General features: G+C 50.0%; 2 protein-coding genes and 1 long non-coding RNA gene across 6 annotated transcripts in view; 2 read left to right on the top strand and 1 right to left on the bottom strand.

Moving 5' to 3' along the window:
• The window catches only part of LOC308575124 (uncharacterized protein), a 467,635-nt gene that overhangs the window by 148,858 nt on the left and 297,137 nt on the right, over positions 1-21,640 (top strand). Inside the window, exon 1 of one of the 4 annotated variants that reach the window (XM_081173648.1) lies at positions 21,116-21,277. The exons of the other annotated variants lie outside the window; for them this stretch is intronic. The gene's annotated coding sequence lies outside the window, so the exon portion shown is untranslated. Of the gene's footprint in view, positions 1-21,115; positions 21,278-21,640 lie in introns of those variants that run through there. 4 annotated transcript variants of the gene reach the window in all.
• The window catches only part of LOC308575331, a 246,966-nt gene that overhangs the window by 208,109 nt on the left and 17,217 nt on the right, over positions 1-21,640 (top strand). The gene's annotated exons all lie outside the window — the stretch shown is intronic.
• LOC308575225 (T-lymphocyte surface antigen Ly-9-like) lies at positions 1,235-16,359 on the bottom strand. The gene is made up of 4 exons (XM_081173862.1): positions 16,173-16,359; positions 11,089-11,421; positions 8,366-8,632; positions 1,235-2,556 (listed from the first exon to the last, which is right to left on the bottom strand). The coding sequence occupies exons 1-4, from the start codon at positions 16,222-16,224 to the stop codon at positions 2,471-2,473; spliced, it is 738 nt and encodes a 245-aa protein (XP_081029988.1). The 5' UTR covers positions 16,225-16,359; the 3' UTR covers positions 1,235-2,470.

The following is a 21,640-nucleotide window of genomic DNA, read 5'->3' as shown; positions in this document are numbered from 1 at the left end:
TGGTTACATCATGAAAGGGGAGGTCTGGTGGCCGTAATGTGAGCATCCTGGCCCCATGGTTCCCCTTGCCCTCCACCAAACACCCATCAAGTGGAACAAAAGAGATATTTACATTTCCCTGTTTCCCAGCCAAGTTCATCCCACCCTTTTGTCTCCATCTGGGTTTGTTCTTTCTGGAATCTCTACCTGTCTGTCACTCAGGTATCAGGAGGCCAGGGATTATCACTCAGGCAGAGGGGCTGCTGAGGAGCTGAGCTCACAGGTCTATAGGAATTTCTGAAGTTTTCCCTGTGAGCCAGTACAGAGATACATTTATCAGTGAATTCTTACATTTGGTATTGTGCAGCAGAGGCCCTTTGAAGAAACTGTGATGAAGCGTTTTGTGGGTACAAATCACAAAAGTAATGGAGCTGGTTTTGGTAGTGGGCTGCACGTGCATGAGATCTGCTGGAGGGGCAACCCCCCCACAACCTATACATAAATTCCTGCAACACCCCCACATCCACAAACAGCCCAGGAGGACTGACCTAGCTCACAATACTGCCAGGGTTGTGGATGAAACCCCTTAGGGAAACCTAAGAAGAGGTTCCCCTGGAGTTCCCTCGCCACATCTCAGAATCGTAGAGCTGGAAGGGACCCCCAAAGGTCATCTAGCCCAACCCCCGTGACGCAGGAGTCGCAATGAAAGGATTCCAGATTCTTGTTCCATCCAGATGTTTCTGGCGACCATCTCCATCGCCCTCTGCTGTCGGCTGTGCTGGCTGCGGCCGACGGGATCTGCGGAGTCAAGGAGCATCCTGGGGGCACCACGTTGGGGAAGTCTGGAGTGCACTGGCCAGCGGCAGCTCTCTGAGGTTTGAGATGTCGCCGGGGATCGAACCTGCAACCTTCTGCATGCAAAGAGGGCGACCTGCCAGGAAACTACCAAATGGGCTGAACAGGGCCAGTGCCAGGGTTTTGCAGGGCGTTTGGTGATCCTACCTACCCCCCGATGTTATTTTTGCCCCCTCCTTGTTTTCCTTATTCCTGCTGCTCCTGCGTGCTTGCTGCACAGAGAAGCAGCAAGGAAAAGTCAAATTGGTGAAATTAGCACACTCTGAAATTGTACAAGAACCAAAACACACCCATCTTTCGAAACCCAAACTGATCTGAATATTGCAACGAAGTTCTCCAACCGAAGAATATTTTACACCCCCCCCCCCCAAAAAAAAAACACCCACAGAAGAAGCATCTATTAAGGGAAAGGGTTCTTTCATGTTAACATATTGTAGCAGGGAAATAACATGCAAGAATGCCTGGGGGGGTTGGGGACACCCCCCCCCACAAACCCAGGTATTTTAGTTTAATACAGCCTCCGTTAGGAGGAATTCACATTGAAAGGCAGGCCAATTTCCATAAGGATTTCCAAGAAATAAAATGGCAAATTGCTGCAAGGAAAGCAGAGAACTGAATTTAAGACTGAAGACACTGAGAAGAGTGGAATGGACTGATCGTTTCCACCCATGCCAACTGCGGGAATGTGGGTCCTCGTAGGATGCCCAGGCCTGCCAACCCTTGCCCCCCTGCCCGCCGTGGGATTGAACCCTGAGGAAGGATCCCAGCAGCCTGCAGTTTAGCACCAGTTTGAGGGCACCAGGTTGGGGAAGGTTGGTCCACCCTGACCAGCAATGGCTCTCTGGGGTTCCAGGCCAGCCCTAGCTGGAGATGCTGTTGGGGGTCAAACATGGAGCCTTCAGCTTGTTGTACCGCTGAGCTTTGTTCTAAAAATAAGACGCTAGTCCTCATGGTTCTCCACAAAGGGATGATTTAAACAGGAACATAGGAAGCATCCTTATACTGAGGTCTTTGGTTAGGGACAAAATTGAGGCAGTGGTTTCAGAGGATCAGCACTGGGAAATAGGAAGGTGATGCCTGGGAAGACCGAAGCATGCGTGAATCACAGAATTGCAGAGCTGGAAGGGAACCCAGAGAGGGAACTCATCTAGACCGACCCCCTTCAGTGCAGGAATCTCAGCAGATCCTGAGGTGTGTCTCCCTGCCAGGGACTGGTTGGGCGCAGAGGAATGGTGGGAGGAACCAGCGGGATCACGGGGCATAATTAGCAAATATTAATTCAGACTTCTTCTTTTCTCTCTCATTTCCTAATACAGTCAAACCTCGGTTCTCAAACGGCTCCGTTTTTGGATGCTCCGGCTCCCGAACGCCAAAAACCGGGAAGTAAATGCTCTGGTTTACGAACGTTTTTCGGAACCCGAACGTCCGACGCAGCTTCCGCTTGAGTGCAAGAAGCTCCTGCGCCCAACCAGAAGTCGTACGGCCTTCTGGAGTGGATTACGTTTGACAACCGAGGTTTGACTGCAAAGGGGAACCAGAGCAAGGGGCGGACGAGAAGTGGGAGCACTGGAAAACGAGAGGAGGCGGCTGGATTTCCACACTTTGCTCAGGAAGCAGCTGCAGAGCCACTGGCTATTCACAGGAGCATGAAGACGGTGATGAGGGCAGGTGCCCAAACAGCTCTGGCAATGTGGAAGAAGAACAGGCCGGCCGCGAAAAGTCCTGCAAAGACAAAAAGGGGGAGATGTTCCCAATTAAATGGAGGCAGCGATGGCCACTGACCTGGGTGGCTTTAAAAGAGTGTTATGTACTGAGTTGAACAGGATCCAAAAGGCAGCAGTCTGATTGGTCCTAGAACAATAGGATCCAGAATGCAGCAGTCTGATTGGTCCACAGGAGCCACCTAATCCAGCTCCAGGTGGAAGTGAATCTGGAACCTGATTGGCCTACAGGAGAATCCCAGAATTAGCCAATCACGTGGGGCCCATTGTGTAAATAATGTATATAAAGCAGACATTCTGGGGGAACTTCCATTCCTCCTCACCACTATGAGCTGAATAAAGAGCATGAAATCCACTCTCGATTCTGAGTATATTTCAAAGAGGATGGGACGAATTCAGGGAGGAGGAGAGGGCTCTCGAGGGCTCCCAGCCACTTCTGTGTGCTTCGAGTGGCAGTGGCTGGGAACCACAGGAGGGGAGAGAGTTGCTCTCGCACTCTGCCTGTGGGTTTCGCACAGGCATCTGGCTGACCACTGTGAGAAGAGGAGGCCGGACTAGATGGAGAAGCCACAACAGAAGGAGCAGGTGGAGGCGCAAAGGAATATCAGACTTGGAAACACCTGTCTCACTGGATCAGATTCATCCATTTTGCTGAATTAATTGGCTTTGGGGGGAAAGTGCTTAATTCGTTCAGGTTAAGTGCTTAATTCGTTCTGGAGGTCCGTTCTTAACCTGAAACTGATCTTAACCTGAGGTACCACTTTAGCTAATGGGGCCTCCCGCTGCCGCCGCACGATTTCTGTTCTCATCCTGAAGCAAAGTTCTTAACCTCAGGTAATATTTCTGGGTTAGCGGAGTCTGTAACCTGAAGCGTCTGTAACCCGAGGTATCACTGTATTGCGTTATTATCCTCCTTAGTGGGTTGGGCACCTTTCAAGGTGACCCGGAAACAACAATTAATCCAGAATGCAGCAGCTAGACTGGGGACTGGGAGTGGCCACCGAGACCACATAATACTGGTCTGGAAAGACCGACATTGGCTCCCAGTACGTTTCTGAGCACAATTCAAAGTGTTGGTGCTGACCTTGAAAGCCCTAAACGGCCTCAAAGGCCAAGTATACCTGAAGGAGCGTCTCCACCTCCATCGTTCAGCCCGGACACTGAGGTCCAGCTCCGAGGGCCTTCTGGCAGTTCCCTCCCTGCGAGAAGTCAAGTTACAGGGAACCAGGCAGAGGGCCTTCTCGGTGGTGGCTCCCGCCCTGTGGAATGCCTTCCCATCAGATGTCAAGGAAATAAGCAACTATCTGACGTTTAGAAGGCAGATAGGGCTGAAGGCAGCCCTGTTTAGGGAAGTTTTTAATGACGGAGGTTTTAATGTATTTTTAATCTCTTGTTGGAAGCCCTACAGAGTGGGCAGGGTATAAGTAATCTATTATTATTATATATTATTTGGGGGTGGGATGGGGGAGCACAACACCCCCAAAAGGACCATCTCAGTATTATTTCCCCACCCATTGAACTTCAGAGGGCAGAGGGATGGCAGTCAGGAAAAGCACCCCCCCCCCAGGAGAATTCAGCTCAGAGGACGTGTGCGAAAAGGCTCTTCATCCAGGTACCCACATCCCAACCCGTAAATACCTTCCCAGGGAGATGGGGCCACCTATGGCTTTCAGAATGAGCTGGTTCTAAATGAAATGAATAAATTAAAATAAAGCTCGCAGAAGCCCCCAGACGCCACATACATGCTTGCTTGGCATGGCAGATATAATTACCTTTTTGCTTTCTCTCTCCAACAGCCTCCCCGTGTTCAAGGGGTTAGGCAAATAATGACTTAAATGACTTCAAAAAGAATGGATGAATACCAAATAATGAATTGCAATGCATAATGCAGGGGAACGGCTAAAAGGGTTCTGGAGAGGGAACATTTGCTCCGACGCACTTCAGAAATGACGCCATCGTCTCAGCCCAGCTGACAAATGCGCTATTCTCCAAAAAGGGGAAATAATAATGTAAATTTGGCAAGCTTGATTATTTCAAATATTTGCTGCGTAGTTTGGATTCCAGATGCTCCAACAGTATAGGATTGTTGTTCTTATTATTTTGATGAGATGTGGAAATCTCAAAAATATTTCTGGCCATTGATAGTCTCTCTGTAGCTTGTCTGCATATCAGCTCATCTGGAAGTGCAGTCCAGGCTGTGATTTGTAACTTGAATTGCACCAGACCTCCGCTCCTGGGCTAAACAGCTTCAAGTTATAACGCAAGCGACCCCAATTTCTCCACCCTCACCTCTTAGGGATGTTGCAGGAATTTATGTATAGGTTGGGGGGGGGTGTTTGCCCCTCCAGCAGATACCCTGCACACGCAGCCCACTAACAAAACCAGCACAATCGCTTTTATGACTTTTGTGACTTGTCCCCACAAAACACTTCTTCACAGTTTCTTCCTATCTATTCAAAGGGCCTCTGCTGCACAATACCAAATGTAAGAATTCACTGATCAATGTATCTCTGTACTGGCTCACTGGGAAAACGTCAGAAATTCCTATAGACCTGTGAGCTCAGCTCCTCAGCAGCCCCTCTGCCTGAGGGATAATCCCTGGCATCCTGATACCTGAGGGCCAGACAGGTAGCCATTCCAGAAAGAACAAACCCAGATGGAGACAAAAGGGTGGGATGAACTGGGCTGGGAAACAGGGAAATGTAAAGATCTCTTTTGTTCCACTTGATGGGTGTTTGGTGGAGGGAAAGGAGGGCAAGGGGAACCATGGGGCAGGGTCCAGGATGCTCAGATTACGGCCACCAGACCTCCCCTTTCATGATGTAACCATGATGTATGAGTGATGTATTTGGGGGGGTGTAACATGGGGATGAGCAGCCAATAAAAGTTTGGGTCTTCTTTTGTATGGGTTTCGGCGCTTGCGCATGCGCTGAATTGTGACCCGCACGTGTGCAGATGCGGTGCGGCGGGTTGCGGATGCTGTGGGTTGCGAACATGCATCCCGCACGGATCACGTTTGCAACCCGCGTGTCCACTGTACATTCAGCACTGGCACTGCCCATAAGAAATCCAGTTGCAGCAGGTTTAACTTAAGCTTACAGTAACTTATAATAAGACTAAACCTTAACGCTTTGTTCAGAACACCAGAAGGAAAGAGAGACAGAAAGTGAAGCCCTGGCTCCTTCTGGCCTTATTATTATAATCAGCATGACCTTGACAGAAAGCGATAATAGAACCAGTCTAAGTCAGCTGTGCTCAGCTTCTCTGAAGGAATAACCCAAACCTCATGAACCTTCTGCTTGCTTCTTTCACACAGAGAAGCTTCCAGAACCCTCTTGAATGAATTAGAATAGAATAGGAAAGATCAGTGCATCAGATCAATACTTTTTGCACTAAGAAATGCAAACTGAGATTAACAGTGCGCTGCTTGAAGAAGTTCTTCCTTTTATCTGTCCTAAATCTTCCAACATCCAGCCTCATCAGACGCCCATCAGCTATGAGAGAGGGATAAAAGCTTTTCTCTACCACTTTCTCAAGGCTGTGCCTCGTTTTATTCACCTCCTCTTTCCTCTAATCTAAAAAGCCCCAAACGCTGCGACCATTGCTCACAGGGGAGATGCTCCATCCCGGTGACGCTTCCACTTGTCCCTATCTGAACCTTCTCCAATTCTGCAACATCCTTTCAGAGGTGACCTTCTGTCCTTTCTATCACAAGCTATGGTCTCAAATGGATTACCCCTTAAAAACTGGGTACATCACGCTGCCCAACTTATGGGCAAATAGGACCTCTCAGTGACCGAGATCAAAGAACCTCCCTTATATTCCCAGAAAAATATTTTCAAACGAACCATAAGGGCAGTGGCAACTAAAAACAACCTAAACTCTATGCACACATCCACATGCACCCTGAAATATACTCAGAGTCCAGAGTGGATTTCACGCTCTTTATTCGGCTCATAGTGGTGAGGAGGAATGGAATTTCCCCCAGAATATCTACTTTAAATACATTATTTACACAATGGGCCCCATGTGATTGGCTACTTCCGGGATTCTCCTATAGGCCAATCAGGTTGCGGATTCATTTCCACCTGGAACTGGATTGGGTGGCTCCTGTGGACCAGTCAGACTGCTGCATTCTGGATTCTATTGTTCTAGGACCAATCAGACTGCTGCATTTTGGATCCTATTTAACTCAGTACATAACACACCCCATTATATTTTAAACTTAGAGAGGCCTATGAACATACATCTTATTTCAATGAACTGACTTTTGTGCAACTTCGGAAAGCTTTTACAGAGTTACGATTAAATACAATAAACTCTGCTTATAGAGATGGGAGACACAGAGGCAGACCAACAAACGAACGTGTTTGCATTAGGGGATGTCCTGAGGACCTTATGCATTCTATCTTTTGCTGCCTATTATATAATGAAGCAAGAGAACGATTTTTAGCACCTATAATGACAAGGTCCCCTGGCCAGAACCCCTCTGACATGATTTTATAGCTCCTCGCAGACACAGATGTGACCTGGCCTGTAGCACTCTTTGCAACTGCCGCAAGGAAAATTAGAGCAAATTATATAGCCAAGGTAGCCACCAACTGTAAAGGAGATGAATATATTTGACCCTATCTACATCAAGCTGTATTCTATCTTTATCACCAAACTCCGAATATGATTGCACATTGTATTAATTAACATTATTTTTTTAAAATATTAGTGGCCATGTGGTGATTTTAGTCTATAAATTTTTATTGTTTAATGTCTTAACCTGTATATTAAGGTACTTTTATAGCGGGTGGCGCTGTGGGTAAAACCTCAGCACTAGGACTTGCTGATCGCATGGTTGGCGGTTCGAATCCCCGCGGCGGGGTGAGCTCCCGTTGCTTGGTCCCTGCTCCTGCCAACCTAGCAGTTCGAAAGCACCCTTAAGTGCAAGTAGATAAATAGGTACCACTTTATAGCGGGAAGGAAAACGGCGTTTCCGTGTGCTGCTCTGGTGCCGGTTCGCCAGAGCAGTTTCGTCACGCTGGCCACGTGACCCAGAAGTGTCTCCGGACAGCGCTGGCCCCCGGCCTCTTAAGCGAGATGGGCGTGCAACCCTAGAGTCTGTCAAGACTGGCCCGTACGGGCAGGGGTACCTTTATAGCTCTGTTTAGAGTAGGTAATGTCTTGATAATATAAATGTTTTAAGTTTTTGTATTAATCCAGCATATTTGCTTTTAATTGTTGAATGATCCTGTGTACATTGCGGCAACCTTTGGCTATGTGCAATAAAACTGATTGATGTATGGAAGTGAGAGCTGGACCATCAAGAAGGCTGATCACTGAAGAATGGATGCTTTTGAATTATGGTGCTGGAGGAGACTCTTGAGTCCCATGGACTGCAAGAAGATCAAACCTCTTCATTCTGAAGGAAATCAGCCCTGAGTGCTCACTGGAAGGACAGATCCTGAAGCTGAGACTCCAATACTTTGGCCACCTCATGAGAAGAGAAGACTCCCTGGAAAAGACCCTGATGTTGGGAAAGATGGAGGGCGCAAGGAGAAGGGGACGGCAGAGGACGAGATGGTGGGACAGTGTTCTCGAAGCTACAAACGTGAGTCTGACCAAACTGCGGGAGGCAGTGGAAGACAGGAGGGCCTGGCATGCCCTGGTCCAGGGGGTCACAAAGAGGCGGACACGACTAAATGACTAAACAACAATAAAACGGACTGACCGATCACAGGCTACGGTGCCCGTCTTTGGTCTTCTGAACCACTGCAGGACGTGATGGCAACGGACGGGAAATAAATCAAAATATTACTCACCTGCAGCTGCAGATTTAGGGCACGAAGCATAGGGCATGACCTCCCAAGCTTTCTGGGTCCCCAAGGCCTGCGCGGAGCAGGTGTAAGAATCCTCTTTGTTCTTGGCGTTCAAGGTGAGGTGCAGCCTGGCGTTGCCAGAAGCCGTGTCCCCTGTTTTTGTATTCTTCCAGGAGTAAGTCACCCGAACTTTGGCTCCAGCTCCAGCCTCACACAGCAAATTGAGGTTGCAGGAGCTGTTGGCGACCCTTTGTCCAGTGATGTTGATGTCTGAAACGGGAGGGAGGGAAGGGGTGAGCAAGAGGGGGGACAGGGTCAAGAAATCACAGCCATCTTCCACTCTTGGAAGGTGGAGCCAGCTTGCAACCTGCCGTCCCAGAGGGCAGGGCCCGAACCAACGGATTCAAATCTCAAGAAAGGAGATCCAGACTAAACATTAGGAAGTTCCTGGTGCGAAGAGCAGCTTGACTGTGGAACAGACTCCCCGGGAAGGTGGCGGACTCTGAGACAGGTCGTGGCCGGAGCCAGCGTGGGCTCTGCCAAGGTTTGGCAAAAACAATAACGCTAGAAAAATGCCACCTGTGCTGCTGATAGAAGTAGTATGACTTGTGCAATACGTTGGCGGCTAATTTACACACAATAATTACCAAAAAGATTATGCATTCTTTATCAATCCTCTGGAAAAAATACAAGACCTTCTGCAAAGCCACAGAGACTTGCGAACTACCCAACCTAAGATGAACCTATAATGTCTGATTTCAATAGATTTTTCAAGTGCTTAGCTCAGTCTTTTGTTTTCTTTATCTTCACAATACTGAGAGATGCCAGTGAAGTTGTAGATAGATGTTAACGAAGTTGCAGACATTAACATCTATCTACAACATCACTAGCATCTCTCAGTATTGTGAACAACACCGAACTTACCTTTTGTTGGTATCTTCATGAACTTAACAAAAGACTGAGCTAAGCACTTGAAAAATCTATTGAAATCAGACATTATAAGTTCATCTTAGGTACCGCTCTGGCAGGAAGGTAAACGGCGTTTCCGTGCGCTGCTCTGGTTTGGCTTAGTCCTGCTGGCCACATGACTCGGAAGCTGTATGCCGGCTCCCTCGGCCAATAAAGCGAGATGAGAGTCACAACCCCAGAGTCGGCCACGACTGGACCTCATGGTCAGGGGTCCCTTTAAAAGGGGAATTTACCAGGAAAAACAAAACACCAGGAATTTACCAGGAACAACAGAGATTCAAATGAATCTACCAGCTGGCTTCCTCCTATATAGTGGGGAATGTACTGTGCTATTGACTCACTAGCGTGAGTGAGGAAGGATAATATAGAACCAATATATCCTCTCCTGCTATCCACAGCATTCTCACAAGTCCTGGGTCTGGAAAGGGTGACGACACCTCACTGAGAGTGGTCACTCAACACTTTTCAACATTTCAGGCAGGAGTCCTTTCCCCCAAGATGCCATGGAGGAGGGAACCTGGGGCCGTCTGGACGTGAAGTGCCTGCTCTACCACTGAACTGCAGCCTGACAACCAGGATATTTTGCACCCTTTTCCTTTGCCAGGGTTACGTACGTTCTTGCCAAGCAAGCAGTCAGGTCCCTGCCCTCACTTTGCTTCAAAGTTTGACGGTTGCATCTAGCAAATAAGATCTGCTGAAGAAGGATAATTTTAGCTGCTGTTGCAACATTTAAAACTAAAAGCAGCAGCCCAACTTTCTTCCCTTCTCGAGTTTGGTGTAACTTCTCGGTTGAGGAACTGACAATTTCTTGGAAAACTCCTGAACTTAGTAGCTGCCAGACACGGCTTTGATTAGTCACAGAATCGTAGAGTTACCAAGGGTCACGTAGTCTAACTTCCTGCAGTGCAGCGATCGCTGCTAAAGCATCCTTGCCAGACGCCCCCCCCCCCCCGTTGGAGAGCCTGTTAGGATCCCTGCTCCATGATTGTAGTCATGGGATTGTTGTCTTTCACATGACGGTGTATGTTTTGACTCCACAGAGTGGGAAGTGACGGAGACAGGATGTTTGTGTGACTGTGTTCCGTGAAGTGGGACTATTGTCCTGTGTTCTTTTTCTCTTTGCTGTCTGATGCTAGAGAGAGTGGGAGCCATCTTGCAGTGCTCCGTGTGTGTTTATATGCAAATAAAGTAGATTAGCCAAAATGCTGAGTTGCTGAGGTCTGTTATGCGAAATGCACAAACTCTGCGGATCCCTAAGTGTGCCGGTGTCGATTGGCATCGGTCGCTGTGATGTTCAGGCTGAAGAAAACTTTTGAAGCTCCCGAACGATCAAGCAGGAGGGAGAGAACATGCCAGTCGGGCATTCTTCTTTGAGCTGATAGCAGCCTGTGCCCTTTTACTATTAAGTTCAAATTCTCTGCCTTGAGCTAAGGCCACAGCCCTACCATACACTTATGAACCTATCTGCTTTAGTATTTTAACTTTTGTATGTTTTAAAGTATTGCTGTGATTTTTCCTTGATTTCCTTGTCATTTTTAAAAAATAATCAAGTGGTGTACATATGAAATAACGAAATAAATAAATACATCTATAACTCGTACAAAGTGCACAACTTCCCGCTCCAAGAATCCTGGGAACCGTAGTTTATTCAATGTAGTTCTCTGGGTGGGGAACTGTGGTTCCCAGGATTCTTGGGGGCGGGTGCTTCAAATGCGCATGGGAGGCACTTGAATTTGCAGTTCTTAGAAGTTACTTACGGAAGACGAAGAGCGTGTAGCGGTTCAGTGTCTTGGAGCCTTCCTGGGTGAACATCGAAATGTCATAGCCTCCTCCGTCTTCCAAGGTGAGGTTATGGATTTGGAAGGCAGGTTCCTCCTCCAGGAAAGACACCCTTTCGGAATACCTCGGGTCTAGGACCGTGATGGGCTTCCCTTGCTCCCACATAGCGACGGCCTTGCTGGGTGGGCCGACAGACCTCAATATGAGACCCGAGAAAATGGTCCCTTTTGGAATCACAACAGGAAGACTGACCAAGTCCCCCACAGCTTTGGGGCCTAATTCAGCGTGGGTCGCTGCAGGACTGTCTGCGCCTTGGAGAGGAGAGAGAGAACAGGGAAGAAAGTGAATTTGGAGAGGATGAGATTCACGCGCCATCAACAGGAACCAGGTTGAGACATTGACCAGAGTGTTTCAGCAACCTGGGTTTTGGGGGGGCAGTGGGGGTCGGACGTTAGATAGGCTTGCAAAGCAACTGAGGGAGGAGGCACGTGAGCTGATAAGCCGTTTCAAAATGGGGAGGGGTTGGGGGGGAAACCTAGGGGGCACAGCCAAGTCCCCCATCTCCTCACACCCCTTTCATAGAATGGTTGAATCATAGGGGCTATGAGGGTCTTCTGGTCCAAATCCCAGCAATGCAGGAATCACATCTAAAGCATCCAGGTGATGACAGACGGCTGTCCATCCTCTGCTTAGAAACCTCCAAGGAAGGAGAGCTCAATGAGGGAATTTGTTCCACTGTTGGACAGCTCCTGCCCTCATTCTTCCTAGTGCTTAATTGGAGTCTCCTGCCTTGCTATTTGAATGTCTTGGTTTGGGTCCTGCCTTCTGAGAGAACAAGCCCGCTCTGATTTTCGTGGGGCAGCCCTTGAGATATTTGAAGACGGGCCCATCTTACCCATTGAGGCTAGTGGCGCGGGACACCAGGACGCGAAGTTCTGGAGGGCGCCAGGCGAGAGTCCGGGGAACATGGGACGCAGGTGGCGCTGTGGGTTAAACCACAGAGCCTAGGACTTGCCGATCAGAAGGTCAGTGATTCGAATCCCCATGACGGGGTGAGCTCCCGTTGCTCGGTCCCTGCTCCTGCCCACCTAGCAGTTCGAAAGCACGTCAAAGTGCAAGTAGATAAATAGGTAGTGCTCCGGCGGGAAGGTAAACGGCGTTTCCGTGCGCTGCTCTGGTTCGCCAGAAGCAGCTTAGTCCTGCTGGCCACATGACCCGGAAGCTGTATGCCGGCTCCCTCGGCCAATAAAGCGAGATGAGTGCCGCAACCCCAGAGTCGGCCACAACTGGACCTAATGGTCAGGGGTTCCCTATACCTTTAACCTGCAATCCTGCAATCCTGCACACAGGCAGGGCTCTCATAAATGGAGAATAGTGTAAGGATATTCCGTTCCACCTTCAGAACAGACGTGTGGAATTGTTGCATGTCACATGTCTGTTTCCACTCCAGCACAGCTTGCTGGGAACTTCTGTATGTGTATAGCTTTTGCTTTTGCTGTCTTGCTTGTACACCAAGGAGATTGGACATGTTTTCCTTTTGTCCTGCTGCATGCTGAATAAACTGTTTGCAAATATGCTCACACAACTTCTGCCACTTCTGTTGTGTAATGTTTACTCTGCTGAGTAGCCTGCCCCAGCTTCTGAAGCTCAGGTCGCTGATGCTGCACCAAGGACTGGAGATCGTCTGGAGCCAGCTGGGGCCTGTCAATTGCCCCCCTTTCAACAGAGAGCATCAATGGCTCCTAGTCTCCTCCTCCCCATGTTGGAGGCAGTATACCTGGGAATATCATCTGCTGGGAATTGCAAGGGGTTGCTGCAGTTACGCTTCTGGGCTTCCCCGTTTGGGGCTTCTGGCTGGACACTGTGAGAACCAGATGTGCCCCCTTTGGCCTGATCCAGAAGCCAACCTCTTCTGGCCCCAGGCCCAGAAGCAGTCTCTCTAGAGTCTTAGGCAGTGCTTCCCCCGCCCTAAAAAAATGTTTAGGGGTGCTCTCATTTTGATTCAAGAAAATCACCCTTTTAAAGTTCAAGTCAGGAAAAATAAATACAATAAATGGACAAAAGCACAAAGATTCACAAAATGTTTAGGGGTACGTGTACCCCTGGGTACCCCCAGAAAAAGCACTGGTCCCAGGTTCTTAGAGCCCTCTGGCCGCTGTGGGGACAAGAGGTGGGACTCGCAGGTCCTGGTGCCGCTGACGCTGGGATGTTCTGTTGTTCACATCTGTCTGACACCCAGAGAGGATCCTTCGTGATGTTGTCTCCCACCATCCGGTCAAGTTATGCTTCTCTCGAAATGCCACTAGCTGACACAATACTTCTTGAGCAATTAACGGGGATGACCTTGCTTGTTTTACAGGCACACACCCAAACCCCATTGCCAAATCTTTCCAGATCAGTTCCTCTTACTCCTAAAAACAACCATGAGGAACATCTCCTCAGAATCCAGGTTGAATCCAGAGCCCAGAAGCTGGATCAGGCCCAAGGGGGCCCATCAAAGCAAGCCTCCTCTTCTCGCGGTGGCCTTGCAAAAGCCCTTAAGACCTAGAAATCTTGATAGACTGCCTCTGGACCTGGAGGTTCCACCAGGATCTAAGAAGGGTCCCAGCCAGTGCAGCCTTCTTGCTTTGCAGTGGCCAAATGCCAGGCAGAACCAATAATAATAATAATAATAATAATAATAATAATAATAATAATAATAATAATAATTTATTTTTAGGGCTTTCCACAGGACAGGCACCACCATCAAGGAGGCCCTCTGCCTGGTTCCCTGTAACTTGGCTTCTCGCAGCCAGGGAACCGCCAGAAGCACAATTCAAAGTGTTGGTGCTGACCTTGAAAACCCTAAACGGCCTCAGTCCAGTAGACCTGAAGGACCGTCTCCACCCCCATTGTTCTGCCCAGACACTGGGGTCCAGATCCGAGGGCCTTCTGGCGGTTCTCTCAGTGCAAGAAGTGAGGTTACAGGGAACCAGGCAGAGGGCCTTCTCGGTGGTGGCGCCCGCCCTGTGGAATGCCCTCCCACCAGACGTCAAAGAGAAAAACAACTACCAGACTTTTAGAAGACATCTGAAGGCAGCCCTGTTTAGGGAAGCTTTTAATGTTTAATAGACTGTTGTATTTTAATATTCTGTTGGAAGCCACCCAGAGTGGCTGGGGAAACCCAGCCAGATGGGCGGGGTATAAATAAAAAATCATCATCATCATCATGATAACACAGTGGGCACGAGCGTCGTAAGGCCAGAACCCCAATTTGCAGCTTTTCCATCAGGCTACAGGCAAAGGCGAGAGATGAGACCTTGGGGAACCAGCAATCCTGGTTCTCCTCCCGCCCCCAAAATCTCCCCTTTCTAGTCTGCTGCTACAACAATTCTCTGGGGCTGGGGCTGTTTGCATAGCAGGGTGATTTGCAGTGACAAAGGGACCCCAGCCCCTTCTGGACTCACAAGCCCACCTAATTCCACCTCTGGGCACAGATTCTGTGATTTTTGCATTGCAGGGGTCGGACTGGGTGGCCGGTCGGGTCTTGTCCATCTCTACAGTTCTATGAGTCTACGGCAGTGTTTCCCAACCTTTTTTGGGCAAAGGCACACTTGTTTGATGAAAAAAATCTCGCGGCACACCACCATTACAGCCCCGTGACGTCAGCGCGCAGCGTCACGCCAGGAGGGACGCACGAAAGTGAAAGTTTTCAAATTTTTTCCCTCCCCCTTGCCGGGGAACCACCAAGCTTTGGGGGTGGGGGGGGAGGAGGCAGCAAAGCGAGGGACTGAGGGACCCTAACCCTAACCCTCACTGATCACCCGGGAAAGCATGCGAACGAGGAGCCCCCGTGTCCTGCTCCCGGCAGCGGACGGCACAAAGCGAGGAGGCCTGGACAAGGCAGCACGCTCCCCGCTCTCGCTGCATCGGGGCTTTTCTCCTCCAGGCCGCTTTCGAAGTCCCCTTCTCCGCTCCCAAGAGCCGGAGCCGCTGCTTCCAGGCCCTGTCCGAGCCCCGACTTGTGGCCTCACTTCGAGGAGCGCCTGTTGCTGGGGACGGGGCTGCATCCCCCTCAGCCGCCGCCTCGCTTCCTTCCAGGAGACCCGACGGCTCCCCCTCTCCCGCTCGCCCTCCTGCGCCCGCAGCAGACCGAGACCTCCCCGCCCCCGCCCGGCTCGGCCCTACCTGGGCGCCTCCAAGCCCAGCCGGCTCCGCGTCGCGCTCCACGCCGGGCAGCTGCAGCGGGGGCACACGGCGGCCCGGCTGAGCGCGCCCCGGAGCCGCTGCGCCGTCGCTCGCGAGTCCCTCCGAGAGCCCTCGGGACTGACTCCGGAGTCGCGAGGCGGCGCGTCGCCCAGGGAAGGGGCGGCTTCCCAAAAGTCCTCCGGGAAGCAAACGCCCTCGCCCGCCTCCCTCCAGGCAACATCTCACGGCACACTAGTGTGCCGCGGAACACTGGTTGGGAAACACTGGTCTACGGAACGTGTGCTTAAAAACCAAAACCAAAAGCCAACAACTCATTGCGCCCTTCAGCACCCCATAATAATAACCAGATATTTATTTTCAACGCTTCTGAGAAAATGACCCGCCCATGATTCCATGGTTGCAGTTAACCAGCCACGATTTCGTCCTTTTTGTTAAGTGCTCGTCAGAAGGGGTTGGGGTTTTTTGTTTTTTGGACACCTTGAGCTCTCTGGAGAAAAGGTGAGATACAAATGGGATATCATAGTTCCCCCTCACCCAGCAAATACACCTTTAAAAGGAAATTGCCTTTTTCCTGGTTGTGGAATGAACAAATGCCCATTGGGAAGACGGATAAACACCCTGTAAGCAAATCTGCCTGAAGCTCATTGTCAAATAACCTCACTGAAAACAACCTGGAAAATTTCCGCAATAAAGACTGGATATTGTCTAACATCTCTGTGAGCAACTGGGGATAAATGTGGAATAAGCAGGGAGCCCTATTCCTCCACACACATTGCTTGCTCGTGCAAGAAGAGGCAAGGGCATTGCATTATGGCACACACAGAGAGAGAGAGAGAGAGGGAGTTGAAGTGAGAGTCACCTGGATTTTACTCACTTGTAGCTTGGAAGGTGAAGACGAGGAGGAGGAAGGCAACAGCTGGATCCATGCTGGTGTCACGGTGGAGAGATCAGCCCCAAGGAAAACGCGTGAGGAGCCTGGACAGCTCAGCCCCAGGGACACCAGCTTCTCCTTCCCTTTTCTGCAACTTGGCCAAGCCAAGGAGGGGGAGAGGCTTCCTCCTGCACGCCCTTCTTGTAGGCTTGGCCGTCGGATGACACCCAGAGTGGACCCTGGGGACATGTGACCAGGCCCCATGTACACAGGAGCCAGAGACCTCCCTCTGGGTTTAGGAGACACACACACACACACAGGAGGAACGTCCTTGCCATTTCTGCTTGAGGAAGGAGGACTGGGTGTGCAAGCTTTGGGATCCACTAGGACGGTGGGAGAAAAAAGGCCTTCTTGGGGGGGGGGGGTTAATGCTGTTGAAGGAGCCATTAGAATATTGTTCTCTATATGACACCCCCCCAAAAAAAAGAAAACTGTTTAAGGCATTTTCTCCTCTCTCATATGTTATCCCAAAGGGGGGAGGTTCTGAAGGTTTTTCACCAGCCAGAAGAACAAGGCTTTTCCTTGCTGAGATGTTACAGTGAAAATAGGGCTATCTCAGGAATGTTTGGCTTGGGCGAGTAAAAGACAAAGAGCAAGATTGAATAGGTTGAATGGATGTTATTGTAACCCCAGAGGGAGGGACTGGACATACGTGAAACAAGGAATTCCAAATATGGAGAAACGAAAGCTAAATTCTATCCCATTTCCCGTAAATCACGTTTTCTTGTAAATCAGATGATAGACCGTCACAGGGGATATAAAAAGGGGTGGCAAGCCCAGAGAGGGCGGGCAGGCAATGAATTTTACCTTGTCTGTACCATTATTTTGTCATGATAAAATAAAAATGATTTTACTGCTGTCAAATTGACTTTTTGAAGCAAATTCTGATACTCCGAAGGGAAGGAACTAAGGAAAGGTCTTCCACTGTGAGCCCCTCCATCATAAGGGCAGGTTACATACAGTGGGCACTTGGGTTGCAAACACGATCCGTGCGGGAGGCATGTTCGCAACCCCCAGCGCGGCATCTACGCACGTGCGGGTTGCGATTCAGTGCTCCTGCGCATGTGCAAAGTGTGATTTAGTTTCTGCGCATGCGCGAGCTCCAAACCCCGGAAGTAACCCATTCCGTGCAACTTGAAGCGTCTGTAACCCAAGGTATGACTGTACTGTATATGTGTAAACAGATCATCTATCATGAAGACGCCACAATATCTGTGGTACTTCAGTCCAACGAAACCAAACTCTGCGTAAGCGCTTGAAATCTCGCTTTGCTCTGAGATTGGGGTGCCAGGCAACATTATGCTTCTGTTTATGACATAACCGATGAGTCCATTCCACTCGAGTCTGGTGCCCTGGAGTAAAGTCTATAATGCGCTGGTTCAAATATCTATAGAATCACGCTGGAGAGACCTGTCAGGAGTAAGCCTGGACCAATGGTACCAAATAGTATGGGAAACAGCCCTACTAGAAAAACTAACCAACAAACTGAAACTGAAACGGGGACAAATGGAAGAAGACACCTTCACCCCGTTATGGCTCCCCTTTATCATACCCACAGCCCAACAAGAAAACGACAAAAATCCACCAACGGCATACAAATCAATATGGCTATCCTGACCCAAAACACCCACCCACCCCACTCACACATGAAAACAAAATTCACCACAGCCAACCACAAAGAAACAACCACACCCTAGGGCAGGCACAGGCAAACTCGGCCCTCCAGATGTTTTGGGACTAGGAAGAAGAAGAAGAGTTTGGATTTGATATCCCGCCTTTCACTCCCCTTCAGGAGTCTCAAAGCGGCTAACAATCTCCTTTCCCTTCCTCCCCCACAACAAACACTCTGAGATGAGTGAGGCTGAGAGACTTCAGAGAAGTGTGACTGGCCCAAGGTCACCCAGCAGCTGCAGGTGGAGGAGCGGAGACGCGAACCCGGTTACCCAGACTACGTGACTATCGCTCTTAACCACTACACCACACTGGCTCTCAACTCTCATCACCCCTTGCTAACAGGACCAGGGGTCAGGGATGATGGGAGCCGTAGTCCGAAAACATCTGGAGGGCCGAGTTTGCCTATGCCTGGCCTAGGTCAACCCCAACCTCTCTCACCACCAAAGGAACACAAGTGAATAGCAAAAAGAACCCACACAAGCGGTGCTGACACCCCCCCATATGTTAAGTAAAATAGAAACATTGCCCCCCAACTCCAACCCCCCTCCCCATTCCCCCCTCCACCTCTTTCCCCCTTCTCTTCCTAAGGTAACACTAACATCTCAACAAATGAAACTGATTTGCAGAAAATGTAACTTGAAAAAAGAGACATTGCACAAACTTTTGTAAACCAAGAAATCTTTAATAAAAAATACGTTGGGGGGGGGGAATCTATAGAATCCCTTTGCAGTATCCTAAGTGACTCCTCAGGTTCTGAGTGATTTCATCGGGAACCCAGTTAAGTTGCCTTCCGCTCAGTCGCCCAATTGGTGCCCCCAGCTGAGTCCTGTCTACATGGACGGGCAGCAGTTGTCCGGGTTTTTAGACCCATTCCCAGCCCTGCCTGGAGACCCCAGGGCTTGAACCAGGGACCTCCACGAGGCAGGAGATTCGCTCCTCCCAGACTTGCCCCTCGGCTGCATCCGCACTGAACCCTGGCCAGGCCTCTTCGCTTCTCCGGTTCAGCACTGGCCTGAGACACAGGCTCAAGGAAGCCCAAATCTTTCGATTCCCCCTTTTCACCCCAATCAGCAGAAAAAGAGGGGAGAATCACGGGATCCAGAATCGGGGCTTTTTTTTAGGCTCAGCAGGAAAAGGAGTCAAAGAGGAACTGGGCGCGGGCAGCAAATGTTATGAGGGCCAGAATGACTTTCAGGATCTGCAATAAGCAGCAATTTCTAAACAGTTCCCTGGAACTGACATCATGCCTTTGCTTGGCTTACACAGGAGAAACAGATGATACAGCTGTTCTTCTGGTGCAACGGCCGTCAGGCTCTTGGCTTTTTAAAATAAGTGGCTTGTGATTATTTTTCTAAGAACAGGATAGCCCAGCTGTTGCTGGACCAGGCCAAAGGGGCCCAGTCTAGACCAGCTTCCTGTCCTCACAGTGGCCAAATGCCCCTAAGAACATAGTGTTGTGAACAAAAATCTGCCCTTTTTTTCTCTTATGGGGTATCAAAGAGCCCATATAGAGTCTTATGTAGGTTCCCTATTGGTAGGAGAAAATAACAGAGGCCAAGCAGAGAATACCAAGAAGCAAAGCAGCTTGTAGGCATGATCTTTATTGATCTGTTGCAACAGGGTCCTCGCTCACCACACGCAGGAAAGGAGGAGGACCCTGAACCAAGGTGTGTGTGATGGCCTGGGAATCCGATTCAGAGGCTGAACCGGAGGAATCCCAGCCTGCACAGGAGTCCCCGCCTCCAGGGCCGGCTGAACTGGGGCAGGGCCTTGATTCTGAAGCGCCTGCACCTGTGCCGGATCCTCAGGAGCAGGCACCAGGTGAATCCACTCTGGCTCCAGAGGTGGTTGAGGACTCAGCAGTAGTGTAGCGTGGGTTGTCAGCACCTGGGGCAAGGCAAGTAATTTGCGCCCCCTAACCCGTGGATTTGCACCCCCTAACCCTAACCCCCAGATGTTGCGCCGGTGCGGCCGGGCCCCCCCTGCACCCCCCACGCTACGCCACTGCGACTCAGTGCCTACAGGTGAGTCTCCCCCTGGGTCCAGTAACCCTTCAGCCTCTCCTGAGCTGCAGAGGCTCAGGGCAGAGAGGCGGAGGGAACTGGTTTCTCCCAGGAGGAGTGCTCGCCTTAAGGCCAGGAGAGGCGGGTCTCCTGGGGACCGGGACCGCCCCTGGCCTCAGAGAAGATAAAGACCAGTCAGCCCGGTCCCAGGTGGCGGGAGCAACGTCATTGTAGAACTCTTTCGGCCAGCACCCAGTCCGGTTCCCCCAAAGTTCCTGTCCTTGCCCGGCTCCTCGCTGCGGACCCTGCTTTGCCCGAGGAGGACTGTCTGGCGACCCTCGACTCAGGTCCTGGACCTCGCCCCACGGTAACCTGCCCCCTGGACCAGCATAGTCTGCCTGCCCTTATATAGACATTTTTAATTCCCTGCCCTGGAGCTCAAGACCACCCCTCCATACATCATACACACATCACAGAAGGGATGTAGCTCAAGACCACCACCCCAGATACATCATACCTACATCACAGAAAGGGCGGTCTACAGCAGAAATCTGAGTGCGTTGTTTATCTCCTGTCTGCCAGGTTACCTGTTGAATGGTCACTTGATTGGATTTCCTGGGTAGCCTGGCCAGTCTTTTGTAATGATATCTACTTAGTTCCTGAGCCAGGTCACAGGCTCACACCCTATTCATACACAGACATACCCTTAAGACAGGATTTGTAAAGGGAAAGACAATGGGGAGGCTTTTCCATTTTCCTTCGACCTTGCAGAGAAAACATCTGGTCAGTTTGGGAATAAAAAATGGTTTCAGGTCGGTCTTCCTGTGCTGATCTATGTATGTGCTTGGTTGGTATACTTATGAACATTTAACCTATATCTAAGACCTCAAAATTCCTATCACAATAGGAATCAAGATAGGCTGCCTCTAGACCTGGAGGTTCCATGAGAACATAATGGATCTGGCCAGTAACCCACCGAGTTCTCACTGCGGCCACTCAGGTGCAGGCAGGATCCGGGCACGAGAGCAGGACTCCCTCCCCTCCTATGAAGGGAGGCTGTTGGTATGAGGGGATTGTCGGTCGCCTCAAGAGATACGCGCAAAATGGGATTCACTTATCAAATACCCCCCCAAAATACCCTGCATTTGATTTAGGGCTCTTTTCGCTCTTTTGAGGCCTCAAGACTAAACTGGTCACCATGTGGAGAATGCCTTGAGGAAGACCCTGCGAAGGCTCTTGTGGTTCCTGAGGAGACTGCCGTTCGTTCTGATTCAGCGTTTTCTTGGGGAAAGCGAGAGAAGAAAAAGGGAAGGCAGCCTTGGAGACGGAAGTGGGAAACCCAGACCTTTGCCTGGAAAGCGCAGAGAAAAGGTAAGAGGCTTGTTTGCAAAAATAAAAAAATCGATGGCCTCTGAAGATGACTCTTTCTCCGGGAGCGAGGCATGACAAGGAGTCTGCAGCTACAGAGAAAAAAGTAACTCTCCAGAACCCAGTTTGGAACTAAGAATGTACGAAGAGCCCTGTGGCTGGATCAGGCCAATGGCTCTCCTGCTCTCACAGTCCCCAATCAGATCCCTGCAATGCAAAGCCTGCCAGCAGAATCTGAGAGGAGATCTATTAATTTGAGACCAAGCAAAAGGTTGCAAAATGGCAGCAAGCTTGTGTTTCCCAGAGATAATATGCAAAGTGAGGGGCAGGAGGAGAGCCGGAAGAAATAAAAAGCAATCAATGAAT

Source organism: Podarcis bocagei, assembly GCF_964188305.1.
Source record: "Podarcis bocagei genome assembly, chromosome: 16".
Taxonomy (NCBI): Eukaryota; Metazoa; Chordata; class Lepidosauria; order Squamata; family Lacertidae; genus Podarcis; species Podarcis bocagei.
The sequence above is the reverse complement of the archived record's forward strand: the minus strand, read 5'-3'. Positions and strand labels throughout refer to the sequence as shown.